We start from the raw sequence: 22105 nt of genomic DNA, 5'->3' as shown, positions 1-22105 counted from the left end.
CTTTCGAGATGTACCATTGAAAAGATACCATATGCCGTTTTAATCTATTATATAGTGCAGAAATACAAATATTCATTCGAGAACAATATTTTTGAACTTTTCTGGTACTCTCAAGTGAGGTGTCTTTTGTGGTCTTGCTGATATACATAAACCATAACCATATTTTGTATGATTCTTGGCATCCTTGGAGTGAAAAACAGTGACTGCATAATGAAGTTTAAATCATATTTCATATGTTTGTTTCGGTTATAACCTTTTCTTTTATTTGCTTCTAGGATCAGTTTGGAACCAGCCTTCTAGATAAGAATAACTGAAAATTGATGTATAATATTTGGTGTGTGATTTTAGTGTGAAAATGGGCTTAAGTTATTTGAATACTATCGTATAAAATGTACTTTTTTTAATTGCCCTTACGAATGAGGAAAAAATATAGTCCCAAGCATTTTGAAGTGAGATCGGCTCTTGTCGTTTCGTTCGTTTTTCAGTTTCTTTTGCCACATGGTTTTGTTAAGCAAAACTATTCAACAAAAAGGACATCTGTATTTAAACCTTAGTTTAGCTCAGCTGGTTACTTCTATTCGGAGCTTTACTAACTGTTGAAAGTGTTATACTTTCAATTAACACTTTATTTTTGTATTGTCCATTTGTATTTAACCCTTCACAATTTTTGATTCTTGGATCGCTTCTGCTGTAATACTATTTATGCTATACTTTCAATTAGCTGTTTCTGAAATTCTGAGCTTTCTATCATATTTTTTGAGTTATCCATGTTGTATCCAATGTATGTCGAATGAACATGGCATGCTGTGTGAGAGAGGGATGGAAATTGCAATTCTTCAGTGTCATATATTTAGAAAATCGCATCTCCAATGTCCGGTCAGGATTGAGGCTCCTTTATCTTTTTTTTTCTTACTTGTTATAAGTAAGACATTTGTGCTTTTAAAACACATATGATCTAGAATAATCTAGATGCACACCCATTTGTGCCAGGGGATACATCCCTGTTTAAGGACATAACGAACTCATCTGTAAACGGAAACGCAGTAAGTAGTCATACTCAGGAACCTAAAAAGAAAAGAGAATAAAGCAAAATTCCCCGAGAAAGGTCGTGTAGCCCAGGACAAAATAAGGTGCAGCTTTGGGTAGCGTTAACCATGCCAAAGTAGTAGGACGACCACTTACTGGTGACTGGTGGAGCCACCTGGAACCAGGCCCGCATGTCAGTGCCTGAACGGCACGCGCCCGTATGTCAGGGGAGTTGTCTCCAACGTAGCATGGGCACATGCTTCTTCAATATGTCAGAACCGTCGATGTTAAGGATGACCACCATTGTCGCCCCCATATCCAGAACCGCTGCTGCCGGGGATAGTTGTCGTGGCTACGTCTACCTAGCTAGAAGACAAGGTTTAGTGTGGTGCTTGAGGAGGTCCTTCGCTGACAGGCAAGGCGCTCATGGACATTCCACCACTGATGTCCTTGCAGTTTGCTTCCGTCATATTTCTTAAGCAAAAGAGTCGTCTTTACTATCGTATTATTGTTTCCTTGCCTAATATTTTGAATTGTGCTTAACCTTATATTATTTTTGCAGTCATGTTTACTTGTGATGGTATTAAGATTCTGATAATGTCCATTTTACCCCGCTGGCATATATGCGCTTTTAGAAGCATTGACTTGATAGTGGAAAGGAATGATGCGTTTTGGGTTATATTGTTTCATCAATGGATTTAGGGGGAGGGAAAAGGTGTGAACATATGTATGTATATGTAACTCATTGCTGTTCATAAATCTGAAGAACGATCAACGGCAACCGAGAACAATGAAAATGAAATCGTGAAGTTAAATTCCTTGACTATGTACACAAATGCTTAAGTACATTACAAAGTACTCTAGATGACTCAATTTTGTACTAACTTTAGTATAAAGTTGAGTCATCTATTTTGGAACGGAGGGAGTATAATTTTCTTAATTATAGCTTTTCTGATACCTCAAGCGCAAATTCGTTTGTAATATTTTTAACTTTTATGATTGGATATTTTACCTATACTCCTCGCATAAAAGAATATTTTATCTATAAACAAGAATTTTCACGTGCACGCTTACTAGTTATTTTAAATGTAACATACACTTTTTTTAATGTACAAAACTTTTCTTTTGAGTTACCTAAACTTTTTTTTTACTTTGTATAAACATTTTTTATAGATGTCACTTACATTGTTGTAAACACGTGAAATTTTTTAGATGTCACAAACATTTTTCATACAGATTATTAACATTTTCATATACACGTTTAGCATTTTTCAAATGCATGATAAACATATTTCCAGATTTTATGTAAAGTGTTTTTTGTGTAATAGTACATTTAGATTATTCCAAAATATAAAAATAGTAAAAATAAAACCAAAATATAAAAACAAAAATGTGAAGTGAAAAAGGAAGGAAAAAACATGAGTCGCATCAGCGTGATGCGACCACGTGGTTAGTGGGCTTGTCCAACAACAAAAACAACAGGCGGCACATAGTCGCGCCCAAACACGGGAGCTATGTCTCGCTTATACGGAGATACATGCTCCCATCCCTGAAACTTTTCTTCCTCTCGTAGCTATATTGGGCCGGCACGTTTTGCTTGGGTTTTGATTCCTTTGATATTTTTTTCCGTCAGGTTTCGCTCGGGTTTCACAAGTTCGCTCGCTTCTTCAGGGTTTTTTTTTCTTTCGGTTTTTCTGTCTCTCCTCTTCTCGTGCGTCTCCCTCCCAACCTCGCATCTTCCGTCTCCGAAAAAAGTCAATTGCTTCCCGCCACACGCTCTCCCCTCCGCCACACAAGTCGTCGTGGGCCGTGAAGTCCAGCATTGTTGCAACCCGACCTCCTGCGTTCCGTTGCGGCACAAAGGTCAACGTCGTTGCAACATGGTCGGGGTGCTCGTGGTGGCTCCGCCATGACCCCCAGTTGCAGCATCCGCGTGACACCGTTGCAGCTCGCCATAGTGACGCTTCCAGCAATAAGGTGCGGGCACCGTGACATCTTCCCCGCGAGTGACGTTTCTAGCCAAAAACAGCGGGTGTTGTCGCCCTTGGGTGTAGGACCCCTAACCGTAGGCTGCAGCTCGCCATCCTGGGGTTGTAGCATCATCGTTGCCGGTCGTCGTGGGGTTGTAGCTTCTTGTCAACGATTGTAGCATCTATTATCGCTGGTTGCAGCCTTTGTCGTCCAAGATTGTATCATTTGTTGTCCATGGTTGTAATATATTGTCAAAAAGGCTTATAACTCCTCGGTCCTCACTGCGTTAGTTGCAAACCTTCCCGCGGTTTCAACAAAAAAATGTCCGTTGGGGTTGCAGCTTCTTGTCAAATGATTGTAACATTTGTTGTCGCCGGTTGTAGCTTTCATTGTCCATGATTATAGCATTCGTCGTCGCCGGCGGTCATCCATGGTTGTAGCATTCGTCGCCCATGGTTATAACATTTGCCAAAGGGTTTGCAGCTCCTCATTGCGTCAGTTGCAACCCTCGTCGCAGTTCTAGCAAAAAAATGTTCGTCGCGGTTGCAGCAAAATTCCACCATGGTTGTAACCCAGACGTCGGCTGGTTTCAGCAAATTTCCATCATGGTTGTAGCCCGACGTCGGCCAGCTCTAGCACGCGGTCACCGCGTCTCCAACCCGGGGCTTGCCAGTCGCGGCTCCGGCCATCCCTGGTCGCACCGCTTGGTGTGCTGGTCGCAACATCCGGCGCTCGGTCCTGTTCAAAGCGGCCATGGCGACCACCCCACAAGACTTCGCCCCCTACACGAAAGCAGATGGGTTTTTGAAGCACGTAAAGAGCCCCAAAAATGGCAGCGGGGATTGGTTCTGTGGAGTAGGGGAGAGGTGCTGGTTAGCAGCGGCGCGAGTGGGACGCGGTAGCGTGCGATTTCACTAGGCGGTAGTGCTCTCCGGGAAGAGAGAAGATGGCGAGAGAAAGAAGAAAAGGAGGAGGTCGATCGGGCGGTAGAGGGGAGAAGATAAGGGAGAGAAAAGATCTAGAAGAGGAGTGACGCCTGATCCTTGTGGATCCAACACATGCGGCGCGACCGGCCGATACTCGGCCGGTCGGCCGCCATGAATCATATTTTTAAAAGGGCGTTCTTTTTTAACTCATGAAGCATCAAAGGTATACAAAACACTATAAGCATACATCCGGCCTCTGCACAATTAAGATGTACACAACCAATATCAACACACACGCAAAAAATCACGCCGGCAAATAGCAAAGCTGTAAACGGCGTAAGAGTATATGATCCAGACGTAATACATGCAGAAAATCACGCCAGCCAATATCAAGGCAGATGAAAGAAAAATACCAACATTGATCCTCGTCGAGCAGTTGCAGCCACCGAAAACGATGTAAGAGTATATGACCCAGACGTAATATACGCGAGCTGTAAACCATGATCTGGAATACGTCATCATCGGAATGCCACCTTAGAGACAATCCGGCAATCGCACGCTTCCATCACCAGTGTTTGCCAATGGTAAATCTTGGCATCCTAGACAATACGCCACAAGTTGTCACTGTCCCGCCAAGGTTGTGATTATCACCGGCAAATTGCCATGCACCATTTTCGTATTGCGATGTCTCAATGAATGCTCGTCGGCTCGCCGCCAGCAGTCACCACACTCCGGCTCGATGCCTCAGCCACCCAAAACAGAGCATCGGCGAGACATGGGAGCGTCCGCCGCAACGCTAACCTGCCAACAACCACTGGTCCACCTAACCGATGCAGCTCCAAGACGATGCCCCCAAGAAAGAAAAACGACACCATTGACATCATTGTCCGATCCGAGATTACCCGGACCTAGGGCTTCCCCTGGAGCAGCAGGTAGGTAGGCGAGAACAGCATCAACGAGCACTTTCAACAAACTTTCAACAAGGTAATGACCCCCAAAAACGTCGCCATCGTCGACCTCGAAATAAAAAAGCATGGCTTTCTCGCCGTCCATCTCGTGGCAGCCAAACAAAGCGTCCCATGGCACGCCAGCCGGCACCGAACCACACCACCGTCGCGTGCCCTGCCGTCACGCGCAACGAAGACGTACGTGCCGCCGAGCCCCGCTGCGGTGGGATTCCGCAGCCCCTGGGCCGAGCCGGCCTTCGAGCGCCCGCAGAAAGCCACCACTTGCGGTGCCCTCCCTGGCCCCTGCAGCCGTTGTCCCATACACAGGCTGCACCATCAGCCGTTGCCCCATGAATCATTTACCCGATTTTAAGTGCTGGGATCCAAATGGCAGATGTCCCGATCAACCAGACAGCAAATTTAGACACCGCACATTGGAAAAAAAAAAGGGAAGAAGGTGACAGACAGGGATTGGTATGGTGATGGCAAGGAGGAAAAACACAGCTAATTAGTAATCCATCCGTCTCAAAATAAGTGACTCAATTTTGTACTAACTTTAGTAAGTGACTCAACTTTGTACTAGCTTTAGTACAAAGTTAGTATAAAATTGAGTCACTTATTTTGGGACGGAGTGAGTAGTACTAAGGAAGGTGACCTATTCGGAATGAGTGCTGGAGGAGGGGAAGAAAAGGATCGACGAAGGTGACAGTCATTTAGAGTGGTGTGGTGTGGTGTGGTGTGGGGGATGAAATGAAATGGGACAGGTGACACACAGTCATCAGTGTTGTGCTTGACCGTGCCGCGCAAAGGCAAAGCTGCCGAACGAAGGACGGAGGACGAAGGGTTCCTTTCCTTTCATCCATTGCATGGGCATCGATCGATCAGTGGGCATATGATGCACCCTTGACGAAGCGCGCCCTCGCCATGGAATCATGGCCGAAACCCCACCGGCCGTCTCCTCCTACGGCACATGTTCCTGTCCCGTCGGCCGTCCGTCTCTCCTCTCCGGCCGATCGCTCGGTGATCGCCGTCATCCGGATCTTTGCCGGACAAAAAGGGATCCCGTTCGCCTGGCGCCTTCAGCTAGCTGCGACGCACATCAATCCGCGTTCAGCCTCGGCTCGCCCGTCGATCCCGCCGTCCACAACCGTCGGGCCATCAGCTTTAAAGATCTCTGTATTGACGGTGCCGGTGGGTCACAGCTACGCACGGAGCCAGGGACACAACAGTTATTAGCGACGTGACGGCACCGCCATCATTATCCGGCACGACGCCCGGCTTGAGAGGCCCCTGCCGACGCTGGCTGGCGCGTATCCAGAAGTTCTCGTGTGCTCCAACAGAGCTTCCTCCCGTCCATCCATCTTTTTACACAGGAGCTCGCTCGCTAGAGGGACACCTTTCAGCAAAGATCAATCAAAAGGATGAAAATCCCCATGACCCCACCGACTTTTACCCCCCTCGGTCATCACCCGTGATAATCATCGAGTCTGACAATAGTCCCATTCCTACGTGCCGCTGCTAGTGATCGATCGATCGATCACAGCCTCCGCTGGATCCGAAGAAAAATGCTGGATCGGTCGACCGACGGAGACGCAGCTCGGAATTCCGGGAGGCCATGATGCGCCGGCGCCGGCGTGCACGCGCCATATATCTACGGATCGATCGGTCGATCTCACGTGGTCACGGACGCCGGCCCGGTCCAACTCATCACATGTGGAAAAAATGATGGATATAGCCGAAGATCACGAAAGTCGTAGGATCCGGTGCCCCTTTTTTTGGACTACGCATCTTGTTTCTTCCGCGGAGGAGAATGAGATACTACTAGATGCGATCATGCGATCGACGCAACGCGAAGCAATCATCATCATCATTCGTCCCGGCCGGCCCGGTCCGGTGGCCACCACCACCGAATCCCGTCCCACACGACGACCTGCGCTGCACATTCGGGTCGCCAACCGACCGATCGATCGAGACCACACCTGAATAAAATTTGGTTATTTCGATCGGGTAGAGACGGGTCGAGGAGTGATTCAGGCGGATGAGATGATTTGGAGTGCAAGTTAGAGCGGGCATGAGTGGATTTTGTTGCCCGCCATGATTGTTCATCATCCGTTGCTTGGCTTGGGAAGAATTTTGTAACCACCACTGCTCGCGCGAGCCCGTCTCCATCAGCATCGATAGTGTGGTTACATTCATCAATGGTCTGTTCATTCTGTTGTTGGTTTTATCTTTCCGTTTGGCCATCAAGTGCTAGCTGGTGGTAAAACAAAACAAAAGAAAAGAAAAGAGTGTTTACCATTATTGCGAAATCGCTAATTATTACCACGAGCGAGGGGGCAAACCTTCAAGGGCGCAATGATCTTCCCGGGCATCCTACATCCAGCCAGGGATCGATGATGAGACGGTACATCTGATCAGAGGAGGGGGGAGGGAAAAAAGCAGAGCGAGAAATTCCGGGGAAAATCATTAAAAGGGGGATTTCAAGGGCGCAATGATTTTCCCCTACCATCCATCCAACCAAAGCTGGTGGTAGATCAGAGAGGGGGGCAAAAAAAGCGGCGACAAAAAGGAAAAGGTTTAGGGAAAGTAATCTTTGGATCAAGCTAAAGCCAGTACTACCACTGCTTAAGTTAAGCAAGTCCTGTAGTAAGCTAAACCAAACCAGTGTGTGCATCCGTGTTTGTGAAAGAGGGTGCGTCCGTGCGTGTACTGGTTTATTCACAGCTAGCTGAAGCTGAAGCCGATCGTTAATCTGCACACCCCCTGCTCTGCTTCCACACGTGCGAAGCTCACTTTTGCTTTATTCCCTGCAGCAGCAGCAGCATCCTCTGCAAAATATCGCGACGCAGTTGCATCTCTGATCTGCTGCAGGCTGTTAAACTGCGTGGAAATTGCACCGGTACTGCTTATACTGTGAATGAACTTCTTCTGAAATTTCCGTGTAAAATTTGCAGTAATAAGAACCAAATTTATAGGCCTAGAACAATTTGAGCACATTTTATACGCGGCGCTACTGGTAGCCATACGAATCATTGCGGCGCCAAATGTGCATCATTTTAGACTACCCACAATGGCAGTAACATAGGTAGTAATATCACACATATCTAGATAAAATAGATGATGTGACAAGCAATAAATGAAGAAAGAGAGGTAAGTGGTAACATAGCTAGTTACTAGTAGTATGAGTAACATCACACATATCAAGGCAAGATGTGTCTATAGCCTAATAAATGAAGTGTTGCATGTTACCACACATATGTTACTCCCCAATATAGAGATAGTAACATAGACTAATAACATGTTTATGTTGCTACTTTATGTTACTATCCATTGTGGCTAATCTTAGGGTACTAGTACTAGCAAGTAGTGAGTACTCGAGGAGTATAATGAGACGCCGACGGATTTAATTAGCATCGTGATTCGTGGATTATGATGGAAAAACGCCTGTCATGATGTTTTCCACTTCCACCAGAGTACTAGTACTACTCACCACTACTCTATACCGACAGCCTACGGACCCTGTCGTTGCCAGCACTGATTACTACTGCGACCCTTGCCGTATCTGTCCATCGCGTGTACGCATACGATATACGTAGCTGTGGCGATCGATTGCTCTCGCTGGCTCGCCCCCTCCGCCGCTCTGACGAGCCAGCCGGGCCGGGGAAGTTACCGTCACGGCTTCCACCGCCCGGCCGGCCGGCCATGATGGCGAATATATCAGCGAATAAAATCACTCGCCCCTCATCATGGAAAGCTCCCTCTGAAGATATATCTATCCATCCATCCATCCATCGATCGGTCGATCTCGTCGCAGCAGAGGGCCAACAGATCAGCCACCCAACTGCCGTTAGCCACTGTTTGCTGTTACTGTTTACAAGAATTATTCTTCATGTCTGTCCGTTTATCTGCGGAGGAGGAGGAGGGGTAACGTTAACGAAGCTTGGGAAAAGGGAAAAATGGGGCGCCACGCAGGAGTGCGTTATGATGCTCTTGGGAGATTACGGGCGCAGAAGAATCCGGGCCGATGGGGACAAGCTGCCGCTCGAATCTACTCATGAAAAGCATTCAAAGCTACGCAATGAGAGGAGGGGAGGAGGCCATTCCTCATCATAATTGTGTCGATTCCACCCTTGTAATCATGCACTGACCGCCCATTTCGTTTGCGCCTTCGATTACTAACAAAAATCTGCTTAGCAAAAGGATAACACGGGGTGAGTTGTACTGGGCATGTTGGTTTTTTCTCAAGTTCCACTTTCTGAAACAACTTATATTCTGATCAGGGTTGAATAGCAAGGACTTTTTGGATTGGCTTGCCTCCGTGGTGCCGCTCACCTTCATGTCGGTTAAAAACCCCTCGACTTAGAGCAACTCTAGCAGACCCCGCAAAACGCGTTTGCGGTTCCACAAAGATCGCGTTTGCGGGTCGAAAACTAGCGCGGTCGAACAAAAACCGTATCTAAACCTGCATAATTTGGAAAAACACTTTCGCGAAAGAAATTGCACAAACATAGTTCATCACATACTACATAGTTCATCACATGATCAACAAATTACAAGCATAGTTATACTACATACTACGTTAAACTAGTACTAAAGGGGAGTCGGATCTGACGGCGTCGAGGTCGCGGCAAATGGACGACGTCGTGGAGGAGAAGGACGCTCCAATCCTCCTCGCCGGAGCTGCACAGGTCGACGTACTTCGCCGCCTGCTCCACGCGGATGGCGCCACTCCTCGGCTTTCTCCTTGGCGGCGAGGTTGGCGGCGACCGCCTGCCGCCACTGGAGGTCTTCGAGCTCCTAGGCGTGGCGCCGGCGCTCCGCCTCCTCGCGCACGCTCCGCTCGGCGATGGCGGCCGCAACGGCGTCGACGTCGGCGGCGTAGTCTTCCGGCCCGATGACTCCGCGGCGGCCGAACGCGTCCGGCTCCTCCTCGTCCTCCAACCACTCCCTCTTCACGTGCAGAAGGCCCGCGCCGGAGGAGGAGGAGCTCCCGGCGTATGAGGACCTCGCGGAGGAGAAGGACGCGCAGCGGCGGTCGTACTCCTCCGTCTCGCTCCGCTGGAAGCTCGCCGGCGACGACATGCCGCGGTTGGTCCACTTCCGGGCCCCGCGCTTCCTCGCACGTCGGACCGGACGCACCGCTCGTGTTCCGGGTCCCTTCCGCCGCTGGATTTGCTGCCGGAGCCGCGTCCGGAGCTCCACATTCGGCCCCACATGACGGCTGGAGGCGGGGCGGGTGGTCGCCGGCGCCGAGAAATGTGGAGAGGGGGAAGGGGAATCACATGGCTCGGCGGCGGTGAGGGATAGGGTTTGGACCCGCAAACAAGTCGCGGAACCGCAGTTATAGCGGTCGGAGCGTGCGGTTTGCGGGCCGCGGCAAAAAATTTGCGGGCCGGGCGAGTATGCGGGCTCTGTTCTGGCCGGAAAATTGGGCCGAGCCCGCATACTCGCCGGAATTTTACGGGTCTGCGTGTTTTACGGGGTCTGCTAGAGTTGCTCTTAGAAAAAAAAACATACTTCCTCTGTAAACAAATATAGCTTCAAATGTCTATATTTTTTTACGGGTTAAAATGTCTATATTTGTTTACAAATGAATACATATGAACCGTAGCTTAGTTATGATGCAAAAATAATAATAATCCAAAAATGCCGAGGGACACGACAATGACCTCGGTAGACAAGATCTTACCGTCGGACCAATGCCTCATTAGTGTATCGGCATTTGATGCATGTACCGGTTATGGCGTCGGAAGAACAAACAGATGAAGAATAGAGGAGACTGAGTGCCAGAGGAGGGGGGGCAGAGGTGGAAAGAGAAAGACAATGTGGCACGTCGTGGATCTTGAAAATCGGCAAAATCAGGATGGACACCTCAGTATCGATGTAAAACATGGCCTTCCATTGAAAGAATGATCCACATCAACAAGGTACCATATGGCTTTGATCTATGATGACGGGCTGAAGGTGCCACTGCCCCTTCTAACCATCCAAGCATTGGTTGATTAGTTCTCGTCGTGAAAACACACAAACACACTCCTTTCAATAATATTTTTTTTGCGGGGTACTCCTTTCAAGAATTAGCCTACGTGCATACGTGCTGTCCTTGCTACGTTTCATTCACTCCAACCGGAACACGCACACACTCCAATTATGCTAACTTAACCCGCACCGCACCCATCCCGTTGGGCACGACAAGCAAGCAAGCAATCCGTCCGACCAACCGTAACACCACCACACTGCTACACTGTAACCACACCACCACACACACACGAGTACGGCAAAGCGGCCACAGTGGAGACCACGGCTCACGCGCGGAGCGCACAGCATATAATCCAGCGGCCGCGCACGCGCCAGGCCACACGCACGCACACAGCCAACAAAGAGACACACGCCCGGGGCACACGGGCGGGCTGGCTGCTGCGGGGAGGCAAGGCAAGGGCAAGGCAGCGAGCATTTAGGCAGGCAGCGGGAGAAAAGCAGCGTGCCGACTGCCCCCGAGCCAACCCCCACCCCACAAAAGGAGGGAAGGGGGGAGAGCGCGAGACACAGAGGCGGCCGCGACCGAGGGAAGCGGTGGCGGCGGCGGCGGCGGCGGATGGGGGAGGTGGCGGCGCTGCGGCAGCTGGTCGGCCAGGTGCAGGAGCTCTGGGACCTCTACGGCGCCGTCCACGCCCACGCCCACGGCCCCATCCCCAGGCAAGTCCCCGAACCAATCCCCAAACCCCCTTCCTTCCTCTCCCGCAATCCCCTTTCACCCCCCCTTCTCTCCCCGTCGCGGCGGATTCGGTCGGATCTGCTCCGCGGCCGGCGCTCCTCCGAATTCGGCCCCCCGTTTCGCCGTTTGATCCGCCGCGCTCGCGGGGCCGGGGGCGCGGAAATTAGGTCGCGTGCATACTCCGCTGGCGCGCTCAGATTGTTGGCGCTGTCGCCGGACTCCGTTGCGGCGGCTCGGGAGTTCCCCCCATCGTTTTTCGCCCGGTGGCCTCGGTCGATTTGGTCGATGAGTTCGAGGCGCGGTGGCGTGCGACCAAGGGAATGGCCGACTGGGCGTGGCGTCTCCCGCAATGCTAGCTTGTTCCCTCCTCGAAATCGTTTGTTAATGCCACTATTTTATCCAGCCTCCGGAGAAGCCGCTTCGCTTTAGCGTTTGACATTGCCCCGGCGCAGTTCACGCGTATCCACCATGACCATGGATGGTGGAACGAGGCGCGCGACGTAGAGACTATTTTGGAGCATGTAACGATGCTGCTCATATAACATATCCTGATTAAGTTGACTTTGGAGGCGCGGCGCGGGGCGTTTGTACTGCTCCGTGTAGGCAAAGGAACCAGGCGACAAACGGGAAATGGTGATTATTCTGACGGCGTCCTCGTTCAGACTAGTTTGCTGCAAGCCTTGAACGGAATAGAAAAAGGAAACGAGTTTACTCGAACGCTAACGCCAAGGTGCCGAAATTTAAGTAGTGCATATGAACTGGGGAACAACATACCCCCCACACAAAAAAACACTAGTGAACAACATGATGATGCATGCTTATTTGTTCATCACTTTATTGCTGTGCTTCTGCAAGCATTGCATGAATAGTGCTTACAGTTTGGGAATTATCTCTTGCCTAGCTTAGTTAAGCTGTGTATTTTTAGGAAATAGAATATGCGTTTGGTTTCCTGCGGATAAAGCTATTATAAAATCGACGACTCCATTGGTTAAAAAGCTGTGTTTTTTGCTTGTGCTCACCAAGTCAGTATAGCTAAAACGATAAACAATCTAGACTCCATTCTGGTAATCCTATGGGTTTGGATGGTGTTTCAAAATCTTTTTAGACTGCGCACATGGTCGTGCGGCTTGCCCTAGAGCGCATAAGTATCCTAACATGTTCATCCAATATGCATGTAAAGCATATTTCTGTGCCACTTTAGTTTGTATTTGCAAGAGTATGTGCATGTTTTACACTTTGGTGAGCAATTCTAATATTCGTTAGAAACATCTAGTTTGTCTGCTAGCAACATAGATTGCTTTATTTGATCAGGCTACCTCTACGTTATTACCACGTGACGTAACAAATAATATAAAATGTAACAATCCTAGCTTGCTACAAAAAGCTAATTGCTTACCTGTGTTCATGATTTGACAAACCTGTGAACACAGTTGTGAAGCACTTATTAAAGACAAAGTAATGACTCCTGTCCTACACTAAACTGTTGATCATCTCCTTTCCTTAGCAGTTTCAGAATTCTTCTATTGCTTTGCTATCAACTAAGATGAACTAATTTTTTTTAATATCTTACAGGTGGTATTTACTTGACTTTGAGCATGGTTCGGTCAAGGATGATTATTGTGGAGAAAGGACTGGGTACAACTCGGAATTATTGAAGATCATGGAAGCTAACCAATCTCCTCCTCGCAAGCGACCACGCAGAGACAGAAACCGAGAGAAAGCATCCTTCCTGAACTCGGCTGAAGCAATGAAGCTAGATATTTGGAGCGAGTTCCCTGAAGACCTTTTTGAAACTGTCATTGCAAGGCTTCCAGTGGCTGCAATTTTCCGATTCCGCTCTGTTTGCCGGAAGTGGTGTTCTCTGGTAGGCTCAGACAATTTCTCTCAGCAGTACTCTGAAGTCCCACAGGGAATGCCATGGTTCTATACAATCACACATGAGAATGGCAACAACAATGTAGCGATGTATGACCCTTCGCTAAACAAGTGGCACCACCCTTCTGTTCCCCTTGCTCCTGCAAACATAGTAATGCCAGTGGCATCTGCAGGTGGCCTTGTGTGCTTATTGGATCTTAGCCACAGGAACTTCTACATATGCAACCCTCTTACACAATCACTAAAGGAAATTCCTCCCAGGTCAGTCCAGGCATGGTCAAGAGTGTCAGTGGGGATGGTGCTGAATGGAAGAAGTTCTAATGAGGGTTACAAAGTGATGTGGTTGCGAAATGATGGAAATCATGAAGTTTACGACTCAGTGCAGAATATGTGGTCTCAGCCAGGCGAGTTTCCTCCAAGCATCAAGCTCCCACTTGCTCTAAATTTCAGGTCACAGCCAGTCGCGGTTGGCAGCACGCTGTACTTCATGTGCTCAGAACCCGAGGGTGTTTTGTCATATGATGTAAGCACTGGGATTTGGATTCATTTCATCATCCCGCTGCCGCTGCATCTGACTGACCACACACTTGCCGAGTTCCAGGGGAAGATCATGCTTGTGGGTCTGCTGTGCAAGAACGCAGCAACCTGCGTCTGCATCTGGGAGTTGCAGAAGATGACTCTCCTCTGGAAGGAGGTGGACAGAATGCCAAATATCTGGTGCTTAGAGTTCTACGGTAAGCACATGAGGATGACCTGCCTGGGCAACAGCGGCTTGCTCATGCTCTCCTTGAAGGCGAAGCGGATGAACCGCCTCGTGATGTACAACCTTGTGAGCAAAGAGTGGCAGAAGGTTCCTGACTGCATGCTCCCTTGCAGCCGCAAGAAGCAGTGGATAGCATGTGGCACGGCATTCGGTCCGTGCCCCTCTGCCTCGCCCTGACGGTTCTCAGCAAAGGTTGACATTGTCGCTTTCATTTTGTTACACATTTCCGTGTCGTCGCGACTTGGCGAGAAGGTTATCTGTTATGTTATTGTACAAATTCATGTCAAAGTGGTTGTTTTCGTTACTTGCTGAAGCAATCGGACCGTTTTGTTACTGTCGGTTTTATCATCCGCGAGAATTTGTGTCGGTGCAATGGCAACTGATCAGTTGAACTGAATCTGTTAAGGTTACTGCGATCAAAAGGCTGAAGAGCAGACATCTGTTACTGTATTAGAACTTTTATTTGTTCCGTTGTTGTGTCATGTTCAGTATGTAATATTTGTACTAAATCTCGGGTCGTCTCCTCAGCAAAACTGAGCCTACTCTATAATAATAACAACTGGAGTTGTATTTATGCTCCCGCGTATGTTCTGTTAATCAGCATCACTTGCTTGTAGCATTATATCAGCATCACTTGCTTGTAGCGTAATGCGCCGATACAGTAATATGGTGGTGCTAATTCATGGTGAAGGGGGATTTGAGTTTTTGATGAGATTTGCCATGACCAGTCCACCAAGATGAGATGCTGACATGCTACTGAATACTTGAAAAGTTTCCGTGTGCTCATGCACGTTGCTAAAGCTAGCAACAACGCAGGTTCCCTTTTCCTTTTTTCAACTGCTGAGACAGGAAAACTGCCGGGCACAACCATATTTGGCAACATCTCGAGCCCTCCCCAAGTGTAAAATAAAAATACACTCCCTCCATTTGAAATTGCAAGGCATATTTTTGGGTGGCCAGAAAGATAAGGAGATCAGTAAACAAGATAAAGGTACCGTGTTATTCATACTAGTTTTTGTCACAAGATAGTGCTATATATAAAAACGTCAATAAAATTTGCACGCCTCATACTAGGAAAGTTATATCATGGAGGAATTAGGTTTTGCCTGAAGAAGGAACATCCACACCCAGGAAAATATTTCACCTTGGACACGACACCCTTGGTAACCATGCCCCCCCACTGGAAGTTGAGTGCTCCAGAAAGCAATCATTCATGCGATTATGAATATTTTTAATAAGTGGATCATGGCAGAAACACCTAGTACATGCCTACTAAAATGCACACGGAGTAACCGTAAATCTAAGCAAAAGAAGTGTCCCTGAAGCAAATCAACATGGCACAAGATTTTACCAGGCGCGACAACAATGTCGTGTAATGCGCTGATACTAGTGCTTGATGACGGGAGGTTTGGAGTTTTTGGATTGCCATTTATGCCAGGGTGCCCGTGCCTGATGTCTGTCTACACTCCAGCAGATGCTGGACATGCTGCTGAACACTGAAAATTTTGTGTGGGTTCTTAAATCAAGTAATAGCTCCCATGGCAGATTCTTTTCCCCCTTCTCAACTCCGGGGCAGGGAAATCGCCAGGCCGAAAACTTGCATAATCTCATGCTGTCACGCTTCCAGTATACCCTGCCAAGTGTAAGATGCACTCCCTCCATTTCAATCGCAAGTTCATACTGTGAGTGTACCTACCACATACATATAAATACAGGGCTAAATCAAAGGTATTCATGTCGCCAGTGGAAGACCAGTGTTCCCAGGAAGCAATCATCTGGGTGCAGAAGAAATCCATCACGAATTCAGGTGACTCTAGGTACCACCAACGTTTACCCAGGCACACAACTCTACACAAGACACATGTTTCGTCCATTTGCATGTTTTAGTTTTAGAGATATGCAATGTTTTTATTTCAGGGACTTCATATATGGCATATACACATCTGAACGGACATTGCAATCATATAACCGAATCATTAACAGGGTGTTAGAGCCTGAACTTTGAGCATCGGTCTGAATTCACAGTTTCACACACAGAATGGTAGCAACATCGGAAGCCTTTGGCTCACTTGAATTTGAACCAGAATTTTCCATATGAATATGCTCACAGCAGTAGTACCATGATACATCAGATCATTTACAGTCAGAAGTAATGCTAATTATAATCTCCAGGAATCTTTGCAAACCAGATGCAAAGAAGATCTGCACGCTCGTTCTTCAGAAATAGGTCTCCGCTTACTTTGTATTGTATTCTAGAAAAGGGTCTTCAATTATTTCGTGCGATGGATCCATCAATCTTGCGCTCCCGACCTGACGATGAAGAGGACGGCCAGGCCGATGACGAGCGCCGTCACCACCAGTGCCAACGCCGGCGCCGGTGTTGCCACGCCGAAGTTCTGCAAAGCACGTCAGAGCGCTGTCAGTAGCGAGCAACTAGCCCAGCAGAGCATGGTGGCACGGGTCGATCCATGGGAGCGTACATACCTCCACGAAGCCCTTGCCGGTGGACACCTCGGCGACGACCGCCGCGGCGAAGCTCATCATGGCCAGGCGGCTCGCCCACACGTCGACGACGCTGCCGCCGCCCGGCTTGCTGCTCTGCTCGCACCTCACAGACAGAGACGGCGCGGCCCTGGTGCTGACGCGTAGTAGGTGGACGCCGTGGTTGGGTGGGCGGCGAGAAGAGGCCGCGGGGACGGCCAGCGGAGACGAGCGTAGGATGGAGAGGAGCGCCATGAGATGGATGCGATGGCCTGCGCTCGCGCTCGTTTGTTTGGTTTTGTGCTGCTGGCCTGAGCTAGCCGAAGTGAGTGGCCGTCGGTTGGCCGTTTGGACGTCGCTCTATCCACGGAAAAAAATGATCGGACAGCGCACGTCTTGCAACTAAATCCAGAAACGTGATGTCCCTGGCCGCCGGCTGACCGGCGCCAGCTTTGGGCCGGTCGCCTCCCAGCTGTAAGATGTGTTTGATTTGGATGCGCGTGGCGGTTGGATCGGCATCTGGCCTTTCCCCCCACACGCAAATGTTAGAATACAACTTGTAATAGGATTAAGACTCCTATTCGGTTTGTAATAGGGCTAGGTCAGGTGCGGCTTGGCTCTTATATATACCTCTTGTACTGGCACAATATTGCATCAACAATTATTAATACAATTCTACATGGTATCAGACTTTCGATCCTAGGGTATGGCTAACCCGCCAGCCCCGCCACCGCCGCCACCCCGCTACTTCGAGCGGCGCGCCGCCAAGGTCGCCGCGGCCACGGCCTCCTCCACCTCTACCTCTACTCTAGCTTTACCCCCACCAATAGCCCCTTCCATCTCCTTCACCGACACCATCTCCGATATTAGCCCCTACATCCCCATAACCCTAGAACTTGCTGCTCACAACTACTACCATTGGCGTCACCTCTTTGACGTCCACCTTGGGCGATGCAATCTCCGCTCTCACGTTGCCGACGACTCTCTTCCTCAACTTCATGATCCGCAATGGGTCAAGGATGACCTTGCCATTATTCAATGGATCTACATGTGAGTCTCCGCAGAGATCTTCAATCTCGTCCACTGTGACGGTGCCTCCGCCGCCAATCTATGGGCGGCCCTTCGTCAGCTCTTCCAGGACAACGTCGACGCTCGCGCTAACAATCTCCACTCCGAGCTTTGAAATACGGTGCAAGGTGATTCACCAGTCGGCGTCTAATGCCAACGCCTCAAGGCGATCGCGGATGAACTCTGCGAACTTGGTGATCCGATCGACGATCGCCAGCTCATCAACGTCCTCCTCGTCGGCCTCGGCAAGCGGTTCGAGAAGCAGGCCTCCTTCATCCCTATGATGCGTCCGCGTCCCTCCTTCACTGGTTCGCTCGATGCTCCAATGGGCCGATCGTGCCCTAACTACGAAGGACTCCCGTCCTCAGGTCTTCACTGCTTCTCCTCGCCGGCCTACGTCGATGCCGCCACCACCACCTCCACCAACAGCACCTCCTCAACCATCCGGCTGGCGTCCAAGTCCTAACTACCGGGGCAAAAACCCTAGGCCGCCGCAGTTCCGCATGGCGCCCGCTCCTGCTCCGCCCCCGGCTCCACAACTGCACCACCACCGCCCCCGGCTTCATCAACTGCACCACCACCGCCGCCCGGATGGCACCCATCTCCTGATCCATGGACAGGGCTAGTCCAGGCGTGGCCTATGCCCTGGTCCGCCCCTACGCCATATGGTGCCCCGCCTGTCTATACCGGTGGCTGGCAGCCCGGTGCTCGCCCTCACACCGGCGCGCCCGTCCTCGCGCCCCGACAGTCGACGGCCGCGTACCACGCTGCTCCCGCCTACGCACCACCGATCTACAACACCACTCCTTATGCATCGTATGGTGCTCCATCGTCCCCCTATATGCAGCAGTACAATGATGGTGCCTCTCTCTTTACGCCGATGCCGGCCCTACTACCAACGCCACCACACCCGCAAGCTCCCATGACTACACTGACCTCTACTTTGACTCCGAGCTGGGACCAAGCTGCTTTTCTACAAGTCATGAACAACTTTGCTGCACAAGGGAACTCAGGTACGGATTGGATTTTCGATTCTGGTGCTTCTCGTCATATGTCTGCATCGAGTAATTTGCTTTCTTCTTGCACACCTTCGCCTTTTCCCTCCATTACTCTCGGTGATGGATCCTCTATTCCTATTTACTGCGTCGGTCAGGCTCAAATCCAATCCCCAACTAAGCCTTTGCTTCTTCGTGATGTTCTTGTAGCTCCTGCTCTTATTAAAAATCTGATTTCTGTTCGCCAAATCACCACTGATAATCATGTTTCTGTTGAGTTTGACCCCTTTGGTTTGTCCGTGAAGGACTACCCGACCAAGGCCGAGATCGCTCGATTCAATAGCTCCGGTGATTTATATTCTCTCCATGGTGCTCCGGTCGCTGCTCCTCCAACATCTATGGTGGCCTCTGTTGATCTGTGGCACCAACGTCTCGGCCATCCCAATAAAAATGTGTTATCCACACTTCTTAGTGAATTTTCAATACCTTGTAATAGAGATTCTGAGAGCATCTCTAGCAGACCCCGCATAAGTGGTCAAACCCGCAAATTTTTTGCGTTTTACAGTTTTGGGCAAAAAAAAGTGTCCAGAACAGAAACCGTAAAAGTAGTCCAACCCGTAAAATTTTTAAGGGCCACCGCAAATGCACACCCGAAACCCTTATCTTTGGAGGTTGGAAGGCCGAATATAGGGGCCCCCGTATACCGGTCAAACCTCGTCGGAGCAAACACGCCGCCGCGGAGTTTGCCGGAATCCGCCCTAAACTCGCCAGAATTCATCACCGCACATCGGAAAAGGCCGCTAGACGCCGCAATCGATCGCCGCTGGTTCGAATTGGACAAGCTCGACATCGTCGTGGCCTCCCATGACCTCAGCCTGGCTGCCGGAATCCTCTGAAGGAAATATGCTCTAGAGGCAATAATAAAGTATTATTTATTTCCTTATATCATGATAAATGTTTATTATTCATGCTAGAATTGTATTAAACGGAAACATAATACATGTGTGAATACATAGACAAACAGAGTGTCACTAGTATGCCTCTACTTGACTAGCTCGTTAATCAAAGATGGTTATGTTTCCTAGCCATAGACATGAGTTGTCATTTGATTAACGGGATCACCTCATTAGGAGAATGACGTGATTGACTTGACCCATTCCGTTAGCTTAGCACTCGATCGTTTAGTATGTTGCTATTGCTTTCTTCATGACTTATACATGTTCCTATGACTATGAGATTATGCGACTCCCGTTTACCGGAGGAACGCTTTGTGTGCTACCAAACGTCACAACGTAACTGGGTGATTATAAAGGTGCTCTACAGGTGTCTCCAAAGGTACTTGTTGGGTTGGCGTATTTCGAGATTAGGATTTGTCACTCCGATTGTCGGAGAGGTATCTCTGGGCCCACTCAGTAATACACATCACTTTAAGCCTTGCAAGCATTGTAACTAATGAGTTAGTTGCGGGATGATGTATTACGGAACGAGTAAAGAGACTTGCCGGTAACGAGATTGAACTAGGTATCGAGATACCGACGATCGAATCTCGGACAAGTAACATACCGATGACAAAGGGAACAACGTATGTTGTTATGCGGTCTGACCGATAAAGTTCTTCGTAGAATATGTGGGAACCAATATGAGCATCCATGTTCCGCTATTGGTTATTGACCGGAGAGGTGTCTCGGTCATGTCTACATACTTCTCGAACCCGTAGGGTCCGCACGCTTGAAGTTACGATGACAGTTATATTATGAGTTTATATGTTTTGATGTACCGAAGGTTGTTCGGAGTCCCGGATGTGATCATGGACATGACGAGGAGTCTCAAAATGGTCGAGACATAAAGATTGATATATTGGACGACTATATTCGGACACCGGAAGTGTTCCGGAGAAGTTTCGGATAAAACCGGAGTGCCGGAGGGGTTACCGGAACCCCCCGGGGAAGTATTGGGCCTTAGTGGGCCTGAGGGGAGAGAGAGGGCAGCAGCCAGGAGGTGGCGCGACCCCTCCCATGAGGAGTCCGAATTGGACCAGGGGAGGGGGGCGCGGCCCCTCTTTCCCTCTCCCTCTCCCTCTCTTTCCTTCCCCCTCTCTCTTCCTAGTTGGACTAGGAAAGGGGAGTCCTACACCTACTAGGAGGAGAACTCCCCCCTCTCCTTGGCGCGCCCCAAAGGGCAGCCGGCCTCCCCCCTTGCTCCTTTATATACGGGGGCAGGGGGGCACCTCTAGACACACAATTGATATACGATATTTTAGCCGTGTGCGGTGCCCCCCTCCACCATATTACACCTCGATAATATCGTTGCGGAGCTTAGGCGAAGCCCTGCGTTGGTAGAACATCATCATCGTCACCACGCCGTCGTGCTGATGAAACTTTCCCTCAACACTCGGCTGGATCAGAGTTCGAGGGACGTCATCGAGCTGAACGTGTGCTGAACTCGGAGGTGCCGTGCGTTCGGTACTTGATCGGTCGGATCGTGAAGACGTACGACTACATCAACCGCGTTGTGATAACGCTTCCGCTTTCGGTCTACGAGGGTACGTGGACAACACTCTCCCCTCTCGTTGCTATGCATCACCATGATCTTGCGTGTGCGTAGGAATTTTTTTGAAATTACTACGTTCCCCAACAGTGGCATCCGAGCCTGGTTTTATGCGTTGATGCTATGCACGAGTAGAACACAAGTGAGTTGTGGGCGATATAAGTCATACTGCTTACCAGCATGTCATACTTTGGTTCAGCGGTATTGTGAGATGAAGTGGCCCGGACCGACATTACGCGTACGCTTACGCGAGACTGGTTTCACCGTTGCGAGCACTCGTTGCTTAAAGGTGACCGGCGGGTGTCTGTCTCTCTCACTTTAGTTGAACCGAGTGTGGCTACGCCCGGTCCTTGCGAAGGTTAAAACAGCACCAACTTGACAAACTATCGTTGTGGTTTTGATGCGTAGGTAAGAACGGTTCTTGCTAAGCCCGTAGCAGCCATGTAAAACTTGCAACAACAAAGTAGAGGACGTCTAACTTGTTTTTGCAGGGCATGTTGTGATGTGATATGGTCAAGACATGATGCTATATTTTATTGTATGAGATGATCATGTTTTGTAACCGAGTTATCGGCAACTGGCAGGAGCCATATGGTTGTCGCTTTATTGTATGAAATGCAATCGCCATGTAATTGTTTTACTTTATCACTAAGCGGTAGCGATAGTCATAAAAGCAATAGTTGGCGAGACGACAACGATGCTACGATGGAGATCAAGGTGTCGCGCCGGTGACGATGGTGATCATGACGGTGCTTCGGAGATGGAGATCACAAGCACAAGATGATGATGGC

At 49.3% G+C, this 22105-nt stretch overlaps 2 protein-coding genes across 2 annotated transcripts; one reads left to right on the top strand and one right to left on the bottom strand.

The window, feature by feature from the left end:
- The first annotated feature begins 11239 nt into the window (after nucleotides 1–11239).
- On the top strand, nucleotides 11240–14797 carry LOC123080336 (F-box only protein 6). Its single transcript, XM_044503247.1, has 2 exons — nucleotides 11240–11566; nucleotides 13158–14797. The coding sequence occupies exons 1-2, from the start codon at nucleotides 11466–11468 to the stop codon at nucleotides 14398–14400; spliced, it is 1344 nt and encodes a 447-aa protein (XP_044359182.1). The 5' UTR covers nucleotides 11240–11465; the 3' UTR covers nucleotides 14401–14797.
- Nucleotides 14798–16262: 1465 nt separating this feature from the next.
- On the bottom strand, nucleotides 16263–17058 carry LOC123075277 (stress enhanced protein 1, chloroplastic). Its single transcript, XM_044497927.1, has 2 exons — nucleotides 16708–17058; nucleotides 16263–16619 (listed from the first exon to the last, which is right to left on the bottom strand). The coding sequence occupies exons 1-2, from the start codon at nucleotides 16957–16959 to the stop codon at nucleotides 16515–16517; spliced, it is 357 nt and encodes a 118-aa protein (XP_044353862.1). The 5' UTR covers nucleotides 16960–17058; the 3' UTR covers nucleotides 16263–16514.
- Nucleotides 17059–22105: the final 5047 nt, after the last annotated feature.

Source organism: Triticum aestivum, chromosome 3D, assembly GCF_018294505.1.
Source record: "Triticum aestivum cultivar Chinese Spring chromosome 3D, IWGSC CS RefSeq v2.1, whole genome shotgun sequence".
Lineage (NCBI taxonomy): Eukaryota > Viridiplantae > Streptophyta > Magnoliopsida > Poales > Poaceae > Triticum > Triticum aestivum.
Note: the sequence above shows the minus strand (reverse complement) of the source record. Positions and strands in the feature narration are given on the sequence as shown.